At 40.4% G+C, this 23,205-nt stretch overlaps 1 protein-coding gene across 4 annotated transcripts in view; it reads right to left on the bottom strand.

Moving 5' to 3' along the window:
* Positions 1–23,205, bottom strand: part of GLI3 (GLI family zinc finger 3) — a 209,491-nt gene that overhangs the window by 23,004 nt on the left and 163,282 nt on the right. For all 4 annotated transcript variants that reach the window (XM_027655965.1, XM_027655967.1, XM_027655966.1 and 1 more), the window contains 3 exons: positions 21,261–21,477; positions 18,851–18,964; positions 17,401–17,541 (listed from right to left, as the gene is read on the bottom strand). In XM_027655965.1, coding sequence (XP_027511766.1) covers positions 17,401–17,541; positions 18,851–18,964; positions 21,261–21,477 — 472 coding nt within the window. The remainder of the gene's footprint in view (positions 1–17,400; positions 17,542–18,850; positions 18,965–21,260; positions 21,478–23,205) is intronic.

The raw sequence follows: 23,205 nt of genomic DNA, 5'->3' as shown, positions 1-23,205 counted from the left end.
GGATGACAGGCACAGGAGAAGGGCAGCACAGAAACCAATAGGTGGAAGAGAGGAGGGAAACAGTAAGAAAGGAAGACTACAGTCTCGGAGGGAACATTCCCATATGAAGGGTAGACGGAAGAGAACCTCAGAGATGCTGCAACAAACAGTTGGGGTCAACAGCTGTCTTGGGCCAGCACAGCTGCCACTGGGAGAAGTCTGAGTTTACAGTCATATTTAAAAATTTAGCAAAGATCTGGGGTCAGTGCAACACATGGAAAGAGACTGTCCTTGTCTCATGGGGCATTTCATTCTTCATGGGGAAGGAAGGAAGTCACAAAGAGCACTCAAACTAATAGTAATTAATGAATTTTTGCATTTTGTGTTTACTATAAGGGGTCATCTTTCTGTCTCAAATACTGTTTAACCAAGCAATGGTGAATCAAATGATTTTTTACGTATGGCCTCGGAGAAGTCTTTTTCTCTAAATGTGAAACTGTACTACTAATAAATAGGAATATGCTAATTCAAAGGACACAACTCAACAAGACTCTTTGCTTTTCACCTCCCACTTTCAGCTGAAAATACAGGTCTTACTATTTTTTTTTTCATCTCTCTGCCTCAACAACACCAATAAAAGTTCTCAATGCCTCAGTTAAAAAAAAAAGATATTTTCTTTCTGCTTCCCCTTTTGTTCTCTTGCAATAAATTCTGTAGTTGTCTTCGTTGTCTATCAATAGGTTAAACATATCCAACTTGTATGTTTAAATGCTAAAGATGGAAAAGTCCCCAAGGATACGTCAGTCATTGGCTCCTGTACAAAGAAAATACTGTATTTTGCTCAGAAGAGCTTTCTGTAGCAATTTAAACACAGTGAGACAGACACAATATCCTGGTGAGAGGAAAACCTGCCTTATTACATTCCTGACCCAAGAGAAAGGATCTGCCCTTAGGACATAAAGAGAATCAGTGGGAGGGAAAAAAAAAGTTATCTAATCCTAAAAATAAAGACAGTGGTTCATAATACAGCATGACCTTCTTTTAATCTCTGATATAGTAGTTATACAGTATGGATGTGATATAATACCAACAGGGCAAACACAGCTTGCTCCTCAGGCTGGGAACTGACTCCCTCAGCCTGTATCTGTTTCCAGCTTTTCGACAGCTTTTTGGTAGGCTCTGGAATATTCTGTAAAGTGAGTGGAACTTATGGGATATTGCGGGGATTCTTTTCCAATAAGATCACATCTTGTTCTTGTTTCATTTTATATACATATATTCACATATACAGTACAATTAAGTCTGCTAGCAGAAAAATGGAGCTCCATCAAGGGCAACGTTTTACAGTTCTACCTTGATTTCCTGTGTCAGAGCATGCAGTTATAAAGCAATGGGCAGAAATTGCATCTTTATTTGCTAAACCTGAAAATTAAATACATGACATTCTGCCAGAACATCAACATAAATGTTGTGGACATTAATCATTCCACTTTTACAGTGGTAGGAAAGATGTTTTGATGACTCTCAGCTTTTTTTCTTCTCTGATGTTTTCTTCCATAACTCTGTCTAAAATCAAGTGCCTTCTCTTTCTTGAAGCTTGCATTCTTGTATTACCAGCTGGAAGGTTAACAGGTGAAGCTGGTATGTTACAGGAATTTCAGTTTCCTTTACTCTGTTTTTTTCCAGCTATATGGAAGTAATTTTTCAATGCATGCTGGGCTTTACCAGCTCCTCCATCACTGATGCCTTAGTCCAAACAAGGTATCCCAGCTTCCATATTTTTGCAATGCTAAAAAACCCAAAACCCTCCACTTCTCTCTTCAACCACCTGTCCAATCTGTGACCTCCCAAGGACAGGCTAATCGTGTTTTTGCAACAGAGAGGTGAAGAACTTGACAGTGGAAATCACAAGCCAAATGCTCAAATCAAGTCTTCTCTAAAGGGAACGTTTTGGTGAAGTCTTTGCCCTCCAAGGATAAGCCCTCCGATCCTGACAACTACTGAAGCAGGGAAAGATGCAACAGGATTATATGAGGATGACAAAGTCTGGGGCACTGAGACGAACAAGCCTATAAGTAAGAAGTGCCCCTGCACTGCTCCTGAAAGAGTACAAGGGGTTAACCACAAGCTGACCACTCCTGGTATTTCTCCCAACCACCTTTTCCTACCTATCTGCTGTCTGCATTATTTCCCAGTTCTGGTTGCCCTCCCAACTGCCTCTGCCACAGTGCACCCTCTGCCCAAATCCTGCAGGTTGTGCTACACGCTCCACACCATCGGGTGGATGCTGGTAAACTCTCCTCAAACTTCAACAAACTCCAGTATCTTTCTTGGTGTAAATTGTGTGTGTTTGAACACAGACTGAGAGCTGCACTGAGCATGTAAACTACTGTACAAACAGCATGAAAGCCTTTTGCTGCAGGGTTTTTCCTTTTTAAAAGGCAACCTTACAAGTAGAACCCTATTACAACTTTCAACTTTACCAAGACTTCAGCAATGCACAGAAATCACTTTTACAAAAATAATCTTATGTATCTATGTTTGGCTCACTTTTACTTTGCTTTTTTTTATGCTCTTTACATTTAGGTAAATTTAGGTACATTTAGGTTGGGGGACCCCTGGTGGTCTAGTGGTTAGGATGCAGCACTCTCACCACTGCAGCCCAGGTTCAATTCCCAGTCAGGGAAACTCCCCCAGGCAGATGGAGCTCGTCAGCCCTGTAAGGCCATCCATCTAAGAGAAGGTCACTCTAAACAAACCTACGTCCTGAGGACCTCACTGCCACTGTCCAAGCTCACTCAGCCCCAGCAGATGAACCTTAGGATTAAAGGGTGGGCTCGGCTCAGCTCAGCACACACTGTGTCTCACCTAAAAAATCCACTGCGCAGGCTCAAAGGGTAAAGACCTTTCCCAAATCTTCGTTCGTGAAGACTGGCCATACATTCATTTAGGTGCTCAAATTACACCCATATTTTACCTGTCTTCTATACAAAGGTCACATGAGACAAATTTAGGGCAATTTGGTGCCTGCAGAATAAACCAAAAGACCCAAGACAGACTAGCAAGGAGAAAAGTAGAGGGAGAAAAAAGACAGGTGAAGTGTGCAAGAGAGATGGAAAATTGAAACTTGGCTCAAAAGGCCAGGGTTGGAAGAAGAAACTCAACAAAGGCCATTTGCTGCTGGGTTTAAGACCCACTGCTGACTAAGTGACGAAACAGTTACGTTGTTCTTTACAATGCAATAGGAAATGAAGGTGGCCTTCTCCCAAATCCTATATACCCTAGTCCTGCACTGATGATCTTCAGCCTGTTCTGCCTGCCTTCCTTTCATTCTTCTCCATCACACATGCACACAAGCTCTCCCCACAGGCTTTTTGAGAGGTGGCTACAGGCAGAAATTCTACAGTTTGAGCTGCAGGAAGGACTCCTGCCTTGAGGAAACAGTTCTACAGCGTGACTGCAAGGAGGTGCAATGTCTGTTCAAGTCATAAGCTCACAAGAGAGGAGATCCGCATTGCAGAGAGCTCCACACTCCCCGCAAATCCCTTATTTATTCCTCTCTCAAACTAGTCAAAGCAATAGTGCACAAACAAGGGAGGGTTTTCCTACGGTTGGATGGGGAAGAGGCGAAAGACTGGCCTGTAACCAAACATCTGCCCTTCACTGGCTCTGAGTTTGCCAATGAATGCTGCCTAGAAAATGTACTAATACCTTCTAGAAGTGACTGAATAAGGAAGGATAGAAAACCACCTGAGGCTCAACTTCAAAATTTTCTGCTTCATGATCTTTGCATTTAAGGATAAAAATTGATTTTACGTGCAACTGCTACAGAATTTCCAGGAAAACCACGTTAAAATACTCCCTCACAGGCAGTATGCAATGTGAGCAATGGCTGACTTTCTCCTTTACAAATCTGGACTAACACACAGCTGTGTACAATCTTTAACAAAAACATACATGGAAAACAGGTCTTACCTTAGGAAAAAAAAAATAGAAAAACTTGAACAGCCTGACACTTAGCACTGATACAGATGTTAGCGTAACACACTTAAAAGCATATATTCTATTTCTGGATTTTTCTCCCTGGCAAAGAAAGATCACAGAGAACTCCTGCCAGCACACATGAGAAGGAAGTAATCAAAAAGAGGCATTACAATAAAGTATTTCATCCTATTTGCAAACAGTATGAAGAATGAAAATGCTGTCCTGGTTTTGAAAGAAGCATACTAGCACACACGAGGCAGAACTAAATACTTTGGATGTTTTCCCACATTTCTGCAGAAGACAAAAAACTATAGGCCTCCTTCCTGCCATCATAACTCATCTGACTTCAATGGAAATCAGACCTGCTGTATATATGAAACCTGAAATTAACTATTCCCCCCCCCCATATTGTTTGGCTTTGATAAATTCCAGCCATTGCTCCAAGATGCACAGATCTTGGTTCTATGAGCTGCCCTGCTCATATGGACTCTTATGGCAGCCTGGAGCCTATTAAATTCGATTTGGTCCAAACACACTGAGCTCCCTGCGGGAGTGGGGCTTAAGTAGCTCTTATAGTTAGTTATTGAGCTGTGGGTTCAAACTATGCTAAAAGTAATAATATTCTCCTTTAACATAGGGCACGTTCACAAGAAAATAAAATTCAAAGAGATTTCCAGTCTTTACATTCCACAGCACAGACCAGAGTGGTTGGAGCCAAGAAATAAAAGCTCAGGAGTAAAAATGCCTAGAGAAGAAAAAATGGAAGTAAAAAAGTACCCAGCAAAATATCCCAACAACTGGTGCACTGAATGAATATATAATGCCAGAGCTGTTTTATAAAAATTGTGAGGCTTTAACAACAAAAATCTGTTAAAATTTTTACTGCCTTTCAGTGCATGTGTTTGGAAATACACAGCAAACAGTTTAGAATCAACAGACTCCGTGAATTAAAATGTAACCATATATTACAGCAGCTTTATATGATTTTATATTAGCAGAGACAAACTGCTTAATCCCATGAGCCAATTTAGAAACCTATGAAAGGATATAGCAAGACAGAATAAGGAAAAGCAAAAAAGTACAATTTTAACAAGATTTTGAAGTCTTCCAAACTCCCAGAGTGGTACAATAGGTCATCTATCTATGCAGAAGGATTAGCAAAATACTTGATCCCTTACAAAAAAGTTAAACAACTGCCTCTTTTACTAAAAATCCTGTGCTTCTAAAAAGGGAAATAGCAAAGTAAATGTCAGATATTTAAATGGAATCTGCTTTTCAAGGTGTATTAAGCATATGGGCACCAAGTATGTAGGCAGGACTTCCTGAACATGCACCTCCTTTAGTTAACTTTGGACCTGATTTTGTAAAACCATGTACTTTTTTCTATTTTTAGTATTTGATTAATGATTAGAGCACAGTTAATACTGATCCACTGAAGAAAAACATATTCCTCAGCAGGATCTTCCTGTGTAAATCAATTGGTAACTCTTTCTAATTGTTTTTAAAGAGATCCCCATGCTTACTCCATGGACACATACAAACTGTCTGTATGATAAAAATACCAATTCTTCGTTTGCAGGAAGAGACTACTAAAAACCAGGATTTTTTTGCAATAAATGCACTTAGTGTCTCCTTATACATAAACTATGAAAGCTGCAGTTCAGATTAGGAAATAACACCAGATCCACTTTCTGCAGTGAAAGGCACAAAATACCTCTAAGAAAATGCAGAATATAGTGATTTAAAAACTCAAAGCTCTTTTCTCAGAAACTGCAAAGAAAAATTCTGGCAGTGATAAGCAATACCAAAATCTTTACTAGACAATATATGTTTTAACATTTGTTCTATCACAGAGGAGATCCTGGTAGAATTAATCCAGCCTCAGTGGGTGACACAACCAGGAATGTGTTAAAGCCAGGACATCAAAACTGAACTGGAGAAGTATCTGGGGTGCTTCCTCCTAACACTTCTAAGAAACATTTCTAACAAGCTTCAGCATGTGCAACAGTTTATTGCTGCTCTGAGATCCCCCTTGGATTATTTTTACCGGACATCCACTTATAATTTCCCTTTTGCATCTGTGCTAGGCTTGGTCAGCCCGGTCATATCCCAGCAAATTCAGGGCTAGCAAAGGTCTCTGTCCCGGGTTAGAAGTTAATCGTCCTTGATGGTTCAGGCAGTAGCAGCAGAGATTCACCTCTTTTTGCCATGGGATAACATTTTTCTATCCTCTCACATATGCCATAAACAGTCCTCATTGTAGCTAGACTAAAGACATATGTTTGAGCTCATAGAATGAAAACCGTGAAGCATTTCTTAGTAGAACATGGGGGTATCACCTAACACACTTAGGAAAGAGCCAAGGTCAATTTTTTTTCTGCCCCTGCATTCCACACACTAACTTTAATTGACCTCCAGTGAACTTACAGGTGCTTTTGGTAACTAAAAATCAATCCTAAATAGTCTGGTTTATCTCAAAGATTTGTATCTTCTCCTATATACCACTGTGGCACTGTCTGAATGGGACAGACTTGTGCTGGCAGTCAACCACAGAAGTCTGCAGCAGTAAAGGAGAAGGCAGTCCTGTAATCTCTGTAACTCTTGCTCATCTAAAAACTTACCAGAGTTGGAGCCTGGTACCTTCAGGACATGATATAAAACACACTTCTTTGTTCATTTTTTTACTAACCATAAGTGTCGGAATTCCCTTGGCAAGTAGTTTCCTGGCTGGTAATCCCTTTGCTCTGATCCATGTAGAGAGAGTGGCTGCACTGGAGGAAAGTGTCCAAGGCTCTGGCTTTGCAAAATGAAGCGTTCTCTTGATTTAAATTACAGTGACCAAATCTGGAAACTTTTTACTTGCCTTGCACGATGAAGTAAGCTAAACTCACTGTTAAACACTCTAAGCTGAGTGTAATGTAGCAAATGGTCAAATACTGCAGGCAGGGTTTTCCTGGTTATCTGCAGCAATATTAGGAATACTTTAGCACAAGAAATATAGGCAAACACTATCCCAATGGTTGTGAGATAGAGAAATATACATCATATGATAATTAGCACTGAAAACAGTTTAAAGGATAAAGCCTTTATTTCACTAAATTTAAGAAATCTTACGCTTAACAACAACAGCAAAAATAACTGCATACTCATAGAATATTAAACTTCTCTACTCTCAGCTCTCATATAGAGGTACAGAACCCTTGTAGTAATCCTGCCTAGTGCTGGTAACTGGCAAAACAATCTACAGTGCACAGTTCAGAGCGGCAGGGACACCTTTTTCCTAGCAGGAAATGTGTCCCCAGCAGGCCAGGTGGGCTTGATCAGTTTTGACATATATGTATTGTTTAAGGTATTCTGAAACAAAGGGACAGAGAAGCTCCTATAAGCAGCCAAACTCTCAAACCCATTTTTGACTAAGTTTCCTTCAGTTCTAGGCAAAGGTTTTCACAGGAAAAATAAAGTTACTACCGTGCTCACATGTGCTGTGAAGAGTGAGATACTACCTTTTCAATTAATTCAGCCTAAAGTATTGCAGTTTTAAGTGATGCTCTCCAATCCTGGATTGCTCAAATAAGGAAGCATCAGAGCTTCCTTAAATAAATACAGGAAAGACACTTGTCCTTCACGATCCAGAATCCTAAAATAATAAAAAGCTAGAAAACCATACTGGGCCTCCCTGGATGCATTCCAGGTGTGTTGTCCTTATCTGGTGGGAATCATTGCTGAGGTAAGGTGCTAACGAGAAGCAAGGATGGACTTATCTGTGCTGTGCTTCTCCCTGAAAATTTAGTGAGTGCCTACCTGCTGCTGCTGCTGCTGCTCTTTCTTTTAGTGCGTTCTTGGCACATGTAGGAGAGGATAAAAGCCTAATGGGTGCAAGTGTCAGCACAATATAAATTGCTGCAACGAAAAACTTGATGCATGGCTTGGGATCTGAAAGAAGAATGTCCACCATTGTTTGTGATTATGGATCACATCACAATCTAATAGCAATTTTTATTTAATCAATAATTTCCATGCTGAACAGACAGCCCTGTTACAGAGAATCGACAAGCAGGTACTGATAGCGACAAGGCTTGTTATTAATCTTTACCCTGACAACATTTCAACCAAACTACTGGAAAAAAGCACCACCAAGATGGATTTAGAAGTAGTTCTTTCTCTTTCTTTTCATCTCATTTCTTTTCTTTCTGTTTTTCTTTCTTTCTTTCTCTCCTTCTCTCTTTCTCTCTCTTTCTTTCTCTTTCTCTCTTTCTTTTTCTCTTTCTTTCTCTCTTTTTCTCTTTCTTTCTTTCCTTTCTCTTTCTCTCTTTATCTCTTTCATCCTTTCTTTTCTTTTTAGCTACACAGTCCCATTACCCTCCTCCCTTTCCAGGTATGTAACGTTTCATACACTTCATATTCTAAGTTTATTTGAAAAACCTGGGGCTTGAATTACACAAAAAGGCAATTCATATTAAGCAATTTCACAAATCAGTGGGACCTAGCCCAGTGCTGAGTGTTAGCCATTATAGGCTAATAAATCATACTTTCTCTTTGAGATGTCAATCGCCAAAGTGCTTTGTAAAAATGTTGGCATCTGTAATTCAGCGAAGCCTTTTCATCTTGAAATAAGATGCTCCAGACTGATAACAAGAATAATCCTCTCTTGATCAAAAAAAAAATCTGCATTTTACCAATTAAAGCTGCTGCCAGAAGCCAAACGGAGCAGCACTGAGACTCCACTGCAGTTTATCTCTGCTAAACACAAGGAGGGATACAGTTAGAGCTTTGTTTCATTTTCAGCTTGACTACTTTATCTCATGAAGAACTGCTGCATCTCAGCCCTGTGATACACATAAGAATGGTATATGCAGACCTCATACCTACAGTGCAAGCCACCAGAAGACCCCCTCCTGACAAAACCACCACCCACTCATTTTATAGGTTAGATACTCAACACCTTGAAGAAAAGTCATGCTCACACTAAAGCTTAAGCAAGGGAAATACAATAAATTAGTTTTGCCACGATAAAAGGCCCATCTGCTTTTTTTTTTTCTTTTTCCTTCTGTTAAGAGGTTATGCAAACAATAGAGACTGCAAAAATGAATCCATGCAGCCCAGCCCTCTCAAAACCAAATGCAGAAGCTGCACTCATGCCTCTTTAACTTGCCTGTCCCTGCTTCCATTCGTGCATGCTAATCTGACACTTTTGTCTCAGAAAAAGAACTTTCACATGCAGCTGGGCCAGGACTCATATATTTCTATTATTCCCAGCACTGTTTTTCTATGGGTGGATCTTTTGGGTAGAATATGGGTGACAAAAGTGTTGCAGAGACACACCACACCAAACATATCAAGACAGATCTGCCACCGATTCATCCTAATAACACAGGTTTCATAACAGCAAATCACTTAACAGTAGCAAGGCATGAAAAAGCGGCACAAAAAGAACAACTCTTGTCCAGGCAAATCCATTTTGTCCTAGCTGGTTGGCTAGGACTGAAAGGTACTTGGAGTCTATGCATATGCCCAACCCTCCTTGCAGCTACAAGGCAGCAAAAAAGCAGGCAGGGACTTCCCTTCTCTCTCTTCTCCATGATATGCCAAACAAGAGTCAGGAGCCAAAGAGCTGATTCAGTTTGCAGCTTTACTCTTGCCTATGCATCTGTTACTCAGTCAGCATGAGCTCTCCTGGGGGAGCTGGCAGCTTCTTATCCTACACTTTTCCCCGAAACTGGAAGTCACCTATGATATCACCAGTGAACCTGGAAGAGTTCACTAGCTGAACTCTCAGGTAAAATAAACACTTCCAATAAGTACGTATATACATAAACCCCCTAAATAGTGCTGTGTGATTAAAAGCATGGCCCAAGGTCAAACCCTGCTCCCTGCTATGCACAGCCCTTTCCATCCCAAGTGCCCACTTACTATGGTTAGAGTGGCTAGAGTAACTACTCAGGGCACAGGAGTACTGTTCATCCCTATCCACAACAGCGAAAAATAAGTGTTATTTAAAGGACATGCCACAGTTTAGCAACCTCTTTCAGGGACACCAATTAAACGACAATGATTTTGGCAACTCATACAAACAAGCCGTGGCAGCAGCAGGCTAACAACAAGTTTTTCTAATGCTGTGAAAGAAATGCTAATTACAGAGGAATTAAAATAAAAAAATGATTACATTTCTCTCTCTAAATCCCCTCTTAATACTTCACAGATTAGGGTGGATTTATTTTTTTGTAAACCTTTCTCTATCAAAAAAGAAATCCCCACTTTATTTTTTTTCCCCTTCTCCTCTGTGATTCATCAAAAGCCAGACTCTAGGCAGGGAAACTGCCGATGTGCTTGTGTAGTGGAGTGCTTAAAGAAGACCCGAGCCAAAGCACAGCTGGCCTTTGGGTCAAGCCCAGAGTGAGTAAGATCTCTTCACAAGGCAGCACTGATGACTTTTAACACTGCTGGAAGGCAAAGGGCATCACGGTGACTGGCGCAGAACAAGGATGTGCTGAGAAGGCAAACAGGGGCCGTGCCAGACCCTGAGGGCTTCTGAGGCTCCCAGAACAGCAGTGAGGTCTGTCTGCGGTTACTTAACCTTAAAACCCAACAGGTCTTAGATGGTTACCTTTGACTGGGGGTTAAAGACTTTATTCATTTAAACAAGTCTGTGTTAGGTACCCAGACAGAAACCAAGAGAGAATGAACATGTAGTCAAGGGCACAGATCTGCTTTCTAGCTTTCCTATGCCATGTAATAAATTGCTGGACTATAAATGATTCAACCATTCTCACACAGTTCAAAACAATGGATTCAGCATCTTATAACCTGGTACAGTGAGGTGGTGTCTTAATTAGAACTCAGCCTTTAAACAGGCAGTGACAAAGAGATTTCAAAATTTAAAAACTTCTGGACAGATGTTTCTCATGATTATTTGCTATAATCTCTTCTCCCTTTCTCTCCTCCCCCTTGCTACCTCACAGCTACAAAGATCAAATATACTGAAGGAATGCACAAACTGGAAAAAAACCTTCCTATGGCACTTGCCTCTGAAACAACTCCCTGCCTTCTTCATGTTGTCACAACTTTCAGCCCAAGCCCTGGGCTTGTCTCACATGAAGAACTGATTTCTCTTGGCCACAGAATTGCTTCTCCAGGTATGACTTAGAATCTGGACTCCAGTGAGTAAAAAATAAAATAAGATGAAGCAGAATAAAACCACCAGCAAAACCTCCTTTTTTGCTGTACGTAAAACATTCTCCTTTTGTCACGAAAAAAAATTATTACTATAATGGATTTCATGTTCTTATCTACACCTTACTCTTTTCAATTTAAAGGAAATATTTCTGAACCTTTCAGGGCAGTAGCTGTCACTGCCATGCACAATGAGACTGTGAATGGGCTGAAGCCTCTCTGTGTTACCGCATTAGAGGCAAATAAAACTATAATGAAAATTTACTGAACACTACCTCTGCAAAGAAGAATTAAAAACTAAGTAAATCCCTGCACTTATTTTGAGAAACACGCAAACTGGGATGTATAAAAACACCCCTCTGGGATTGCAAGAGACTTGCTTTCACAAAGTTGGGTCTTCACCTACATCACAAACATTTGGCAAGCACACCTCCAGTATTCAGAGAAAAGAAACCACTAATGCAGAAAAGGTAATCTGGCTGTTAGTGCAGATGTGTGTAATTGCCTCCTTTTAGGCATAGATGCCTACTTGCACAGCTGCACCCAGCTTTGGCAGCTTTGGAGGCTGTTTGCTCACAGGGCAGTTTCTCCTCCTGCAAAGTGGTGAGCAATGCACAACTCCCAGGGTCACTTACAGGTCTGCCACTGCAGCTAGCACTCAGGGGAACTGCTTTAACCTGGCTTACTGTCCTATTGCAGTTGGTTCTTTATTCAGAGAAGAACGGCAAAGCTTTCTCCAGTCCCTACCTACCGCTCTGCTATAGGAGAGGAGCTGAGAAGAAGCCGCAGGCCAAAGACAGCATGGTAGCAGAGGAAGTGAGACTTCCAAGTCTCTGGACTTTGAGTGTTCTTATTTCTGGGCATCCAAAATGACCCGCTGCAAAAGGCCTAATCCTCAAGAGAGTGGTGTGTTCCCCACCTCCTGATCAGTCATGTCTACAAGTGTTTTGAGGTGCACAGCATTGATTAAGGCACCTCATATCACTACAGAGGCTCTAAAACCTGAGCAGAGGCCAGCTGTGGGCACAGTCCAGGTTTTATGTAGGTCTCTGTGGATTGCTGGTCAACTTCTGTTGGTCAGAGCTGAACCAATCCTTTTCTGTAGGAACAGAGAGCAAAAGCATTAAGAAACTCAAGACATGGAATTTCACGTTAATGGTTCTTCTGAGCACCCTCAGTGCACTGCTATTACCTTGGAACAAGTGAGCACCTGAGAAACACAAGGAGATTCCCTCTAGTGCAATAAGGGAGGCAGGTAGAGCAGCACAGCAGTTGCCCCAGGGATTGCCCGGGGAGTGCTCCAGTCACTGGGGCTTTGCAAACAGACAGGAAGACTTCAGCAAATGGAATCCTGAATGTAAGCCATTGCTGTCAGTTTAGGGCTTTTTGATCTCATCTAATCAAATGTAACAACAATGAGAGAATTTTATTGCTGTACAATTAAGGAGAAAACACTAACAAAAAACAGCTCTACAGTTCTTCAAGCACGTTTTTGAATAAAAAATAATTATCATCAAGGCTACACAGCAAGGGGGATGAGAAATAGGCAATGCTGTGTTTTTCTGATTGCCACTGTATTAATATTTAACAATAACTTCAGTCATTTCCTTGAAGGATAATTTTCTTAAACAAACTTTTATCTTTAGTGTCTAACCCTTTTGCAATATTTTATTCTTAAACTGATTTCTGGGGGGAACAAGAAAAGACAAACTGCAACAAAAAGCAGATTTATAAATATATACAATATCTTATTAGCTTCTGGGCGCTCAAGTGCATTTATCACATATTTAAAACAAACTTGAATTCAGCTAAGCCCAATTATAATATCTCGCTGGGCAGAGAAATTAATTAAACAGCTGAATGATAAAGACCCCAGCAGCAAACTGAGGCTTTAAAATAAATAAGATCTTTTTTTTGAGGAGAAGAAGGAAAAGAAGGAAACCTATAATACACATTTTAAACAGCAATGTAACCAACCTTTTCAGGAGTGCAACACACCGTAAGTAAGACTACCTGGCAGGGGAATGTGGTGGCAGCTCACCAACTTTGTGCTTTGCTAATGTGCAACACACACACCCCTTTTGCTTCAACTTCAAATAACCCTGGGATCTCAGCAGTGCAGCTCAGAGACAACCAGAACAAGGGCAGAACTTGTCAGGATTTAAGAGCTTTCAGCAAAACCCTTCAATTGCAGCCGGTACCTTATTCCATAGAAGGATATCAATTATAGATAGTGACTTGCTTTAACAGTGCAGTCGGTACTGTCAGAGGCTAGATAGACAACCATGAAGAATCATGAATCTTTCTATTAACTGTAAGAGAAGGAGGGGGGGGAAAGGATGGATAGGTGTTATAAATAAGGCAGAGTGAATGGTTTAACACCTTGCCTTTTGGTGTATGTATCATGAAAATTTAACGACGCTGAATTCTAAGCGGCACATATCGCTTGAAAACGTGAGCACCCATGCCAAAATCATTGCAGTGTCAGACCCTTCTGGGTGGGTCAATAATGATCCTTTTAGGTAGCTTTTCAGTTATTTATTCATAGCAGCCCAGGTTCTGCCAATAAATTTAGACAGAAAACCTTGTCTCTTGGGGCCTAAGAACACTTTCACTGGCACCCACATTTTACCCTAATAACTGCAGGACTTTGCTACAGAAAGTAATGCAGAAAAATGACATAAAATGCTGGCTATTGTGCCCAAAATTGCAATTTCTGCTCTAAAGCTATACCACATATTCAAACACAGATTTATTTGCATTTACCATTTCATACATGCTTTATCACACATCATTTTGTAGTGCAGATACTACTAGAATCTGATTCACCTACAGTTAATTTTAATATAAATTGTGTCCCATCGTTCCCCAAAAATAAAGCTATCCTCATGTGACAGAAAGACCAGAATATTCACAAATTCATATTTACCTTTTTCAAAACACATGCATATGTGCTTGTACATACACCCTATACATAATGGGAGTAATGACATCCATAATATGGACTGTGTGCACTGTGTATTGCGAAAAAGCTATTCTGAGCTCTGCTCAACCTGGCATGACTAGAATTCACACAGAGGTATCTAACCCTTTAGAAAACAAAACAAACAGCTAGAAACATACTTCCATCTCTTTCCTTAACACTGCACTTTAACACTAAAGTTTCAGTGCTTTGGGATGCAAGACTAGGATAACACTCTTTTCTGGGTCTGATCTCTTACTATTATGTATGATTACAACCAGTACATAAAGACGGCAGATTTACCTGGACGAGTTTTGTTAGGGCAATTTAAGCCTTTATTGCCTTTATCTATGCCAGTTGCCCCTGCCTTGGTGATTACTACTCCAGAGCAGAAGCAACAAAACAGGATGGTTATCTACACTTCTGACATCCTGTCCAGCACCGTACTTCAAAATCTTCAAGCTCTTCAAGCTTGGCTGGAGCAACTGAGTCTACCAGTGGGTTGGGAATCACCAGGAAAACACCAGCACGTGCAGCCAGGAGAGGTGTTGTCGCAGAGCTCTGCTGCAAGATTTGGAGTCTCAGGCACCTCCAGACAGCACCAAACAGCCTGACGTACGTGGCCACAGAGCTGCAGGGTGAAAGACCTTGTGCCCATAACAGGTGCATTTCTTCTCTTTCGTTTGAGCAGCACCTAGCACCACGAGACTGTGGACTTGATGAGGCCTCCAGCTGCTACTGCAGTGTAAAAATATTACTGAGTAAAGGATGTACACAGGCCTCTGAGACACATACAATGGCAGGCATGCACATGCACACGCCAAGGCAGGGACTCAGGAACAGAGCTGACACTGATTTAAGTGCAGTTACAGCAATTTGTATCTACTTGGATTTACCTACCAGTAGTTGGGTAGGAGGTATACATGAGCCACATCATTGGAGAGATTTTCAAAGACCTAACTGCTGCTCAGGGACTGAACACTTTCTGCCAGAGTGACATACCTAAGCAAAACCAGGACTGCCCTCCCATGAAGCCCTACTGAGACCAGACTTCCTTTCCCTAGTTGCTGCAGATGTACATCAGAGGGCTGTGGCAATCAAGGGCAGACGAAATGAGTGAGAGATAGACTGGGGTGAGCGGCCAGACCTTCAAACAGAGTTAGATGTCTAAAGTCCTTTGCAATTCTGGGCAGAAATAACTTGTTCAAGTCCCCTCAGCAGGGCTCTGCCAGAACAGCAAAAGAAATCACAAACCAGGGCCCCATCACTGAGTCCTGCTGACTCTTACAGCATGATCTGTGCTACTTAAATGTGATGGTTGCGATGATGAATTTATTGTCTTCAGGGTACCGAGTCAGGACTTGCACCTTGTAGTCTTAAAACGTCATCGTAACATACCTGCATTCTGAGCCCTGCCAAAATGAACTACTGGTATCACAGAAAAACTTCTTATATTCCTTTTTTTATGTGCAGAGAAACCCATTTCAAATGTTACAATTGTGCAGAAGCTAAAGAAGTACACATTTTTCCACTCTTGCTGTTGACAATTATAATGCAGTCAGATTTGCTAAAAAATCCCACCAAAACCAACAAATGAACTTAAAAAAACTCCAAAACAACTAGACTATCACACTGTCAATTTAATTCACTTTAAAATATAAAATATGAGGTATTAGCTAACAAGTTGAGTGCAATTCCACTAAATTTTACATCTAAAACATTAAAAATCCTCTTCTTTTTTTTCATTAGCAAGGGTACCTTTATTCTGAATTTGTCTCTCATTTCATATGTTTTGATCCATATTATTTATCATCATCACTGGGATACTGAGAAAGGTTTGCCAGGTATCATAAAGCTTCAGCCTTACAATCTGTAGCAAATATAGTACTGTGCCTAAGCAGAGCCCCACATGATGTCAATTTGTCTGTTTGCACAGAACCAATTCAAAGACCAACATTCGATCTTTTAATTCAAATGTGTCCAACTCTTTGCAGCAGCCATTTGTGTGGCTTTTCTTCCCAAAAAGATACTGTGACACCAAAACAGTTTCTCCTCACATTTCATTTTGGCCTATTTAAATGTTAGGGAATTATTTGTGCAAAATGTCTCCAAAGGACTATATAAAAAATGTCACATTTTTTACATTATTTTACTTTTCTATAGTCTTTCATTTATCATTATTGTTGTTACTGCTGCTGCTACTATTTAATAATAACAAGAACCCAAAAATACATCTTGATGAATAACTGCAACAACAAGAGGTTCTTGCACTCCAACGAGTGAAAGCTGGCACTGCTTTTACTAAAGTCAGCTTTGCAGGATCAGTTTACCATTTTGCATATTGTTTGGAAATATGCGGTGAGGTGTGCTTTAGTTACTTTGGGTGAAAAATTAAATTTTTCAACAAGCTATTTCAGTAGTACTGGTCACATTTTGCAATAGATTTTGCCCAATGTCCAGGAAAGTATTAAACTGTTTGCTAAAATAAATACAACTCTGACACACTGATCATTTGCTGAAGATGTTCCTCTCCATTCTGTACGAAGAATTCACTTTTTTCAGAGTATTCAATGTGTTCTGCAATGCCAGTAATTAAGAAAGGTGCTGTTCGCTAAGGAGGTTGGAAATGTGGGGGTATTGTACTTGCCAGGTTATATTCCAGATTTTGTTTGCTCATTTTCTAGTTTAGAATACTACAAAAGAGTAGAAATCATTTGTTTTAGAGAGTGTCAGAGAGGAATAAAAAGCAAGGCAGATACAACTAATATTTGTTGTAGCACAATAAAAGATCATACAGTTTGCTTTTGCTAAAAAGATTGATGTAATTCAGTATCCATGTATTTAGCCAAATAATCCACTTCAGTTTACAGATAACAGTAAATTGATAGCAAACCCACCCCTTAGGGAAGGGAAAGCATTCCCCTCACCCATTTCTACTGTTACAACCCCTTTGGGGAGAAAAAAATCAAACTTGGCTAAAGGTTAATAATCATTCATGTCCAGCTTACTATTACTCAATAACTATCAAAGTCTCTAACTCAAAATAGCGTTTGCTGGCTTACAGGATCAGAGCCATTACAATCTCTGTTGAAGACTTTATTGAATTTTACACTAAGCTTTAGCTGACTGAACAGGTCAAGCACTGTGGCTCTGAGTTTTCTTTATTCTCAGAAACTCATAAACCCCTCTCCAGTTTGCAGTGCTGTTAGCTAAGAAACTTGACTCAGCACAGGGTCAGAGAACCTGACCCCCATGAAAAAGGTCACATAGTTTTAAAACCTAGTTCCTGAATACCATTAACTTACATGCACTAGTTGTTCCTGTGTGTCAAACTCCCGAGAACAGCCTTCCCAGTGGCAGTTTGTCTCATAGACCACTTCAGGCTCCTGTTTGCTTTCATCTTTGTCCCCTTCCTCTTTTACCAGGGTCATTCCTTCTGGCTGTTCCTGGAGAGAGGAAAAAAACAGAGGTAAGAAGAAGAGAGAGGAAAGTCTGAAACTGAGGATAAAGAAAAGTTAATTACTTCAGCATTAAGAGAAAGATGATAGGCAGGGGTGTGAGGGATATTATTTTACTCTCAGTTCACTATGTTACTCCATTCTACAAAATACAGAAGCCCAAAACAGGCCTGACAAGCCAGAAGCCATTTGTAAACTATACATGCAAAATAAATTTTTCATTCCCGGAAGTACTCAATGCAGAGAATTTCTAAAACAAAAATCCCTTTACGTTCCAATTAAAAATAAATCACAAAGGCTTGGCTTCCCTCACACTTTAATTTAAGCAGCTTGTTATTTGTACATCTGCCTCTTGATTCAGTGGCACCACTAATGAAAAAAGAACTATTCAATATAGTTGAATTAATTGAAATTTGATTTTAGTACTAGGGTTAAACACAAATCAGATCACCAGTAATCCAAAGTGTGTTTCCAGCATTAAAATAATGACAGGTTTCCACACTAAAACTCTTCCATGAGCAGACTGGTAATTTTCAAGCTACTTGTTAGTCTGTTCTTGCCCATAACATGTGAATAGAAGGGGTGAGCAGGGGAAAGAAGTATTTAATTTTGGGGTTTGACTTCCCACCTTCAGTTCCTTAGGGTCCCTCATTCTCCTTAGCTTGTTACTTGCTGAGGGTAAGAGTCAGATACTAGTGTAAACATTTGGTTCAGATTATGCACTTCAGCTGTTTTTCCATTTCGAACCTGCTGAAGGATTTAGGCAGACCTCTGCTTTGTTTTCATGTATTCACTCACAAGACTGAGGCTCTGATTCTAATCTCCCCTGGGTCACTGTAAATCAAGAGTCACTCTACTAAACCCAGTGGCATTACTGGTACAGAAAGTATAGCAAATGAGACTGGAGCCCGACAGTGGGGCCTCGATGCAGTACAGTGCTAAGACCTGGTAAAAGTCAAGGTGGCCTTAAGTATTTTTGCTGAACAGAACACATATCCTCAATAAAGACCTGTCTCTTGCTCACTTTTCCAAGACAAACAGAGGGTTGAGCATGCTCTGGCTGATCAGAGGTGCCTCTCTATCAGCCTCCTTCCTCTCTACCCTCATTCTGCAGCAGACACTGTACCCCAGCAGCCCCTCGCATTTAGCCCTCGCTACTGTGAGCTGAGGTTGCCCGTGTGTGCACTAGATGAAGGGCCGTGTGACTGCAGGGAGCCTGAAAATGTGCTACAGACAAGGTGCCTTTTCCCTCCAGCAGTGAGACAAAAAGCTTATGACTACAACCTGACTGCCATACCTGCATGCTTCCTGCTCCCGGGCTGGGGAGGTCCTCATCAGGCTTTATCTTGGAGCGCTTGTTGTGCATGGGATCTCCTGTGCTGCTCACTGCAGATTCGCTTGTGGGTTTATTCTGCTGAAGGCAGTTGGGGATTTTTTTTCCCCAAAAAAAGACAAAATTAGACTGTAATAGATATGTAGCTCTATGAGATACTGTATCCACTGAATTATTGATATGGGTCAGAACCAACTCGCTGTCAGTGTATGTGTGCGTGTGGGGAAGGGTTGGGCCCAGCCCTGCAGGTCTGTGGTAAGGTCTGCGCATCAGGCCTGCTGAGGGCACGGGGCAGAGCTGGAAGGTCCTGCAGCCCACATGGTGGTTCAGCCCACACAGAGCCCGTGGCATCACTGAATGCCCTGCAGCCGGGCTGTCAGTCAAGGCAGACCTGCCTGGTAGCCCACCCACACCACGCCCCTGGAGCCTGAGACTGCCTACAGCACAACTCACTCTGGCCTGGAAGGCACTGACTGGATATCCTGCCTGGGAGGGAAAACTGAACTCTGTAAATACACGAGACTCCATGTGAGCTCTGTCTCTCTCTTTTTTCCTGCTGCCTGCACCACATGAACCATCAGATCTTGTCGATAGCCATTTTTCCTGTCCACTCTCTACTTCTGTCTTTCTTTACCCTTTTTCTTTAGCCTGTTTTCTTCTTTTACTCTTTTCCTTCTCTTGTGGGTAACTTAAAACCAATGAATAGTGTTTCACTAAACCCGGTATATTGATTGTTTGTAGTGAGTGTTTTCAGTGGAATGGGTCTTTGTGCTGGGTGTTTTAGTGAAATATTTTTTCTTGATTGTATTTTATTCCTATAAAACCTTTTGCCAAAATATATTATTTTTCTCACTAAATTAAAAGAATTTCTCTTAGAGAAGAGCGTGTAACTCTTTCTCCAGATGCGAATTCAAGGTTATAACAAACCAAAAGGCTTTTAAAAAGTCTTAAATAAAATGTAATCTGGGCAGGTTATGGCTTAAAATCCGGAGTGTAGCAAGCTCCAAACAAAAATATGCAGCATCTGCTCACCAACTTTATTTGGAGAAGCTACACTGTTAGTTACATGGAATATGCAATTACAACTGTACTTCAATAACATAGCATTAACTTGGGGAAGAGCTGCATTGCTCAACCTTGTAACAGAGCAGGGAGAGAACAGGAAGGGGGCCATTTGATGTAATTCCTTGCTACAAACTAATGCTGGCTTTGTCAGGCCAGGGAAGGGTGGGAAGAACTTGATTTTCCACATAATGACAACTTTGGAAAGGCAACTTTGAAAACCAGAATCACTGTGTACTCAAATAACATAAGAGGAAAATTCATTTTTTCACACTTACAGGAAAGGTTTTGCACTTAACATCTGCACACAAGATCTCAGCTCTTCTACTACATTTCCCATTATTAGGTGGATAGAAAGAAAAACTGTACACTAATATGAGACTCAGTCAAAAAATCCTAGATGAAGTCCTGGATCTCCCAAGTCAATAGCAAAATAGCTGACATAAACAGGCCAGAATCTTGTTTTTCTCTTGCTGTGCTAGACTGAACACTATTATCTACACCTGCAAGTGGAATCTCGTAGGACTCCAGAGATCTTTTAGAGATATCTGAACTTGCATGGACCCCACAAAAAAATCAATACGCTTCCTACAGCAGCATGTTCTGCTTCTACATTTGTAAAAGCTACCCATGAGATAAACAGCTCCCAGACTGATAAATAACCAATGCCAGGTCATCTGGAAACAAACAGCACCAGTTAATAACAGGCAAATCACAAACTGTAATAAACACCACCTTATGGGCCTCATTCACAGCTGCTCGTCCCCAGCTTTTGAGAATACGCCTTGGTTTATTGAAATGATTAATTTCAACACAGTAAATGCAATTTTGCAAAAATCAGAGAAAAAAACCCTTCAATCCTTTTCATCATCTTTGAGCTACTTTCTTGCTCACAGAGTTACTCACTTCAAGTTACTCACACCTGTACCAGGAGGGCTGACTGTATTACAGTCAGCCTGATTTGAAGGTGAAGTTGTTAATCTTTAAAAGGTTAGTGTTTTGATGTGTTTTGCCCCTTTTTGTTACTTCTCACCTCTGTTAAGTTCCTGTGTAAGGTCCAGGAGAGACAACTTGGATCAAGAAGATGCTGCAGCACCTTGAAATATTTATGAGGACTAAAAAGCCCACTACCAATCAGGAACCTCGCATACACTCCTGTGATTTATAATAAAGTGACTGCAAACACTATAGCTGCAAGAAAACTGTTATCGAAAGGTCTCAGTGACAGTGGTGATTAATTGCCATTGAGACAATGCCACTTATTTAATTTTTAAATGAGTGAGGTGTAAAGGTTTCTTTTGTTGCCTCTCACCTGTGTGGACTCAGAAGGTCCAGAGCTGACCTGGACAGGGTTCAGGACACTGGGGATGCCAGGGATAGGCCTCTGGGTAGGAAAAGTTGGAGCAGGATGGATGAGTGGAGGGCTGTGTCCAAAGGCTGAACCTAGGGTTTGCTGACGACTTATAATTTGCTGATGCATTTGCTGGAGGGATACTGGTGTAGGAGGGTATGTGAAACTCAGAGCAGGGCTGAATTTGGGAGAAAAAGGAGGGAAGAGGGAGGAAAAACATGAGGGTCATTACAGTAAGGAGCCATACAGATCAAACCTTTAAATATATTTGATATCTTTAAACTACTTGAAGTCAGGTCCCTCCCTCCCCCTCATAACTTTCTTTGTGCCCCAAAGGATGATAAATTCTGTTTTTAAATCCACAGTTGCCCTGGATTTAGTAGTGAGTACAAAAATGATACCATAACAAAACAACATTTTTTCTAACATCTACCAGGAAACCACAGAAAGTAGACTGAAATAAAATTCAGAAAAACTGAAATAAAAGGCAAGCAGTTCAATAACAGCTATTTATTGCAATAACAAACTTTATATAAAGAAAAAGAATGGGTGCCTACACGCCTTATAGTACTTTTATTGATAATGCAGTTCCCCTATGTTCACGTGTATGAAGCAGTTCCTTTAATCTTAGCTCATGCTACGCTCTTTCATATGTCTCTAGATCTTATTACAAGAGGAGAGAAAATCAATTGGTTAAATGTGTTCTGAACACCATGCTTGTCATATCACTCATTTGTTTGCAAAGATGGAAAGCTCAGTTCATCCAGAATGTCACCTAAAGAATTTCCATCAGTGCTGTTTGGTTACAGAAACTGATGGATTAACCTTTCCCCTCTGAAATTGGTGATCAATGACTTTCAATGTAGAAATATTCCAATGGGAAAGCACTTCTCCTTCTTCCAGTTAAACAACATTAAATGTCTATTAAAGCCCATTATGCATGTTAATACCTGTCATCACTTCATTACTTCACTGTATTTCCGAGACCACAGTGACTTTGGAGGAAATTACGCTGCCACCTAAGGACCCATTTTGTGGGTAGTGCCAAAGCATTCTTTGTGTCACATTTGAGAACTAAATGGTGCGGGACTACATTTTCACACACAGGAATATGAGATCCTCCTGTAAACATTTGCCAATAACTTCCAGTCATAAAGAAAAAAAGAAAAATATAACAAATATTCATTGATTAAAAAAAACCCCACACTGAACTACCACAGTTCAAAAGAGCAATGTTAATTTAAAACAGGTCTTAAAAGAGAGTGGTGCGAGCATTATACATTTCCAGAATCAAGGCTTTTTCTAATAACAAAAGGGTGGATTGAATCCAAATTTACAGTATGGATTCTTAATTGCTGTTGCTGTTAAGTGCATTAACTGAAAATATCGTGATACAAAAAGCTAAAATAATTTCAAACATTTTAAGTAATAATTCTACAGAAATTCTGTGTTCATTAATATGACTATACATTTTGTCTGTTTGACTACAATCCATAAAAAGACAGTTTCAATGTGATTAGATTACTATTATTCCTGGTGAGAACTCTGCATTACAATAGTTTACCCATTTAGGACAGAATATCATTAAGAATACCCTGGGAGAATTTTACTCGTCTTTGAGGAACTCTTTTTTCATTTTGCATTGTATTCTTTCTAATAAAGGGAGGCAGAAATGTAGTGAAAACAGTAATTGTTCACAGCAAGAGTTAGGGAGAAATCAGTAATAATATTCAGTTACTGCAGCTCTATAGTCCCTGCTAGTGTTCCTGTAAGCAACCATGAATGATTACAGCACGACTTAGCTAAGGTAGCCACTATGGATGATTAATAGGACATTAATCAAAAGATGCATATCAGGCTCAGAATTTGTTCACAAGCTTTTTTCTAATAGCTGATTTCATGTTCA

The sequence above is a fragment of the Corapipo altera genome, unplaced genomic scaffold (assembly GCF_003945725.1).
Source record: "Corapipo altera isolate COAL_440 unplaced genomic scaffold, ASM394572v1 59, whole genome shotgun sequence".
Lineage (NCBI taxonomy): Eukaryota > Metazoa > Chordata > Aves > Passeriformes > Pipridae > Corapipo > Corapipo altera.
This window is presented reverse-complemented; position numbering and strand designations above follow the sequence as displayed.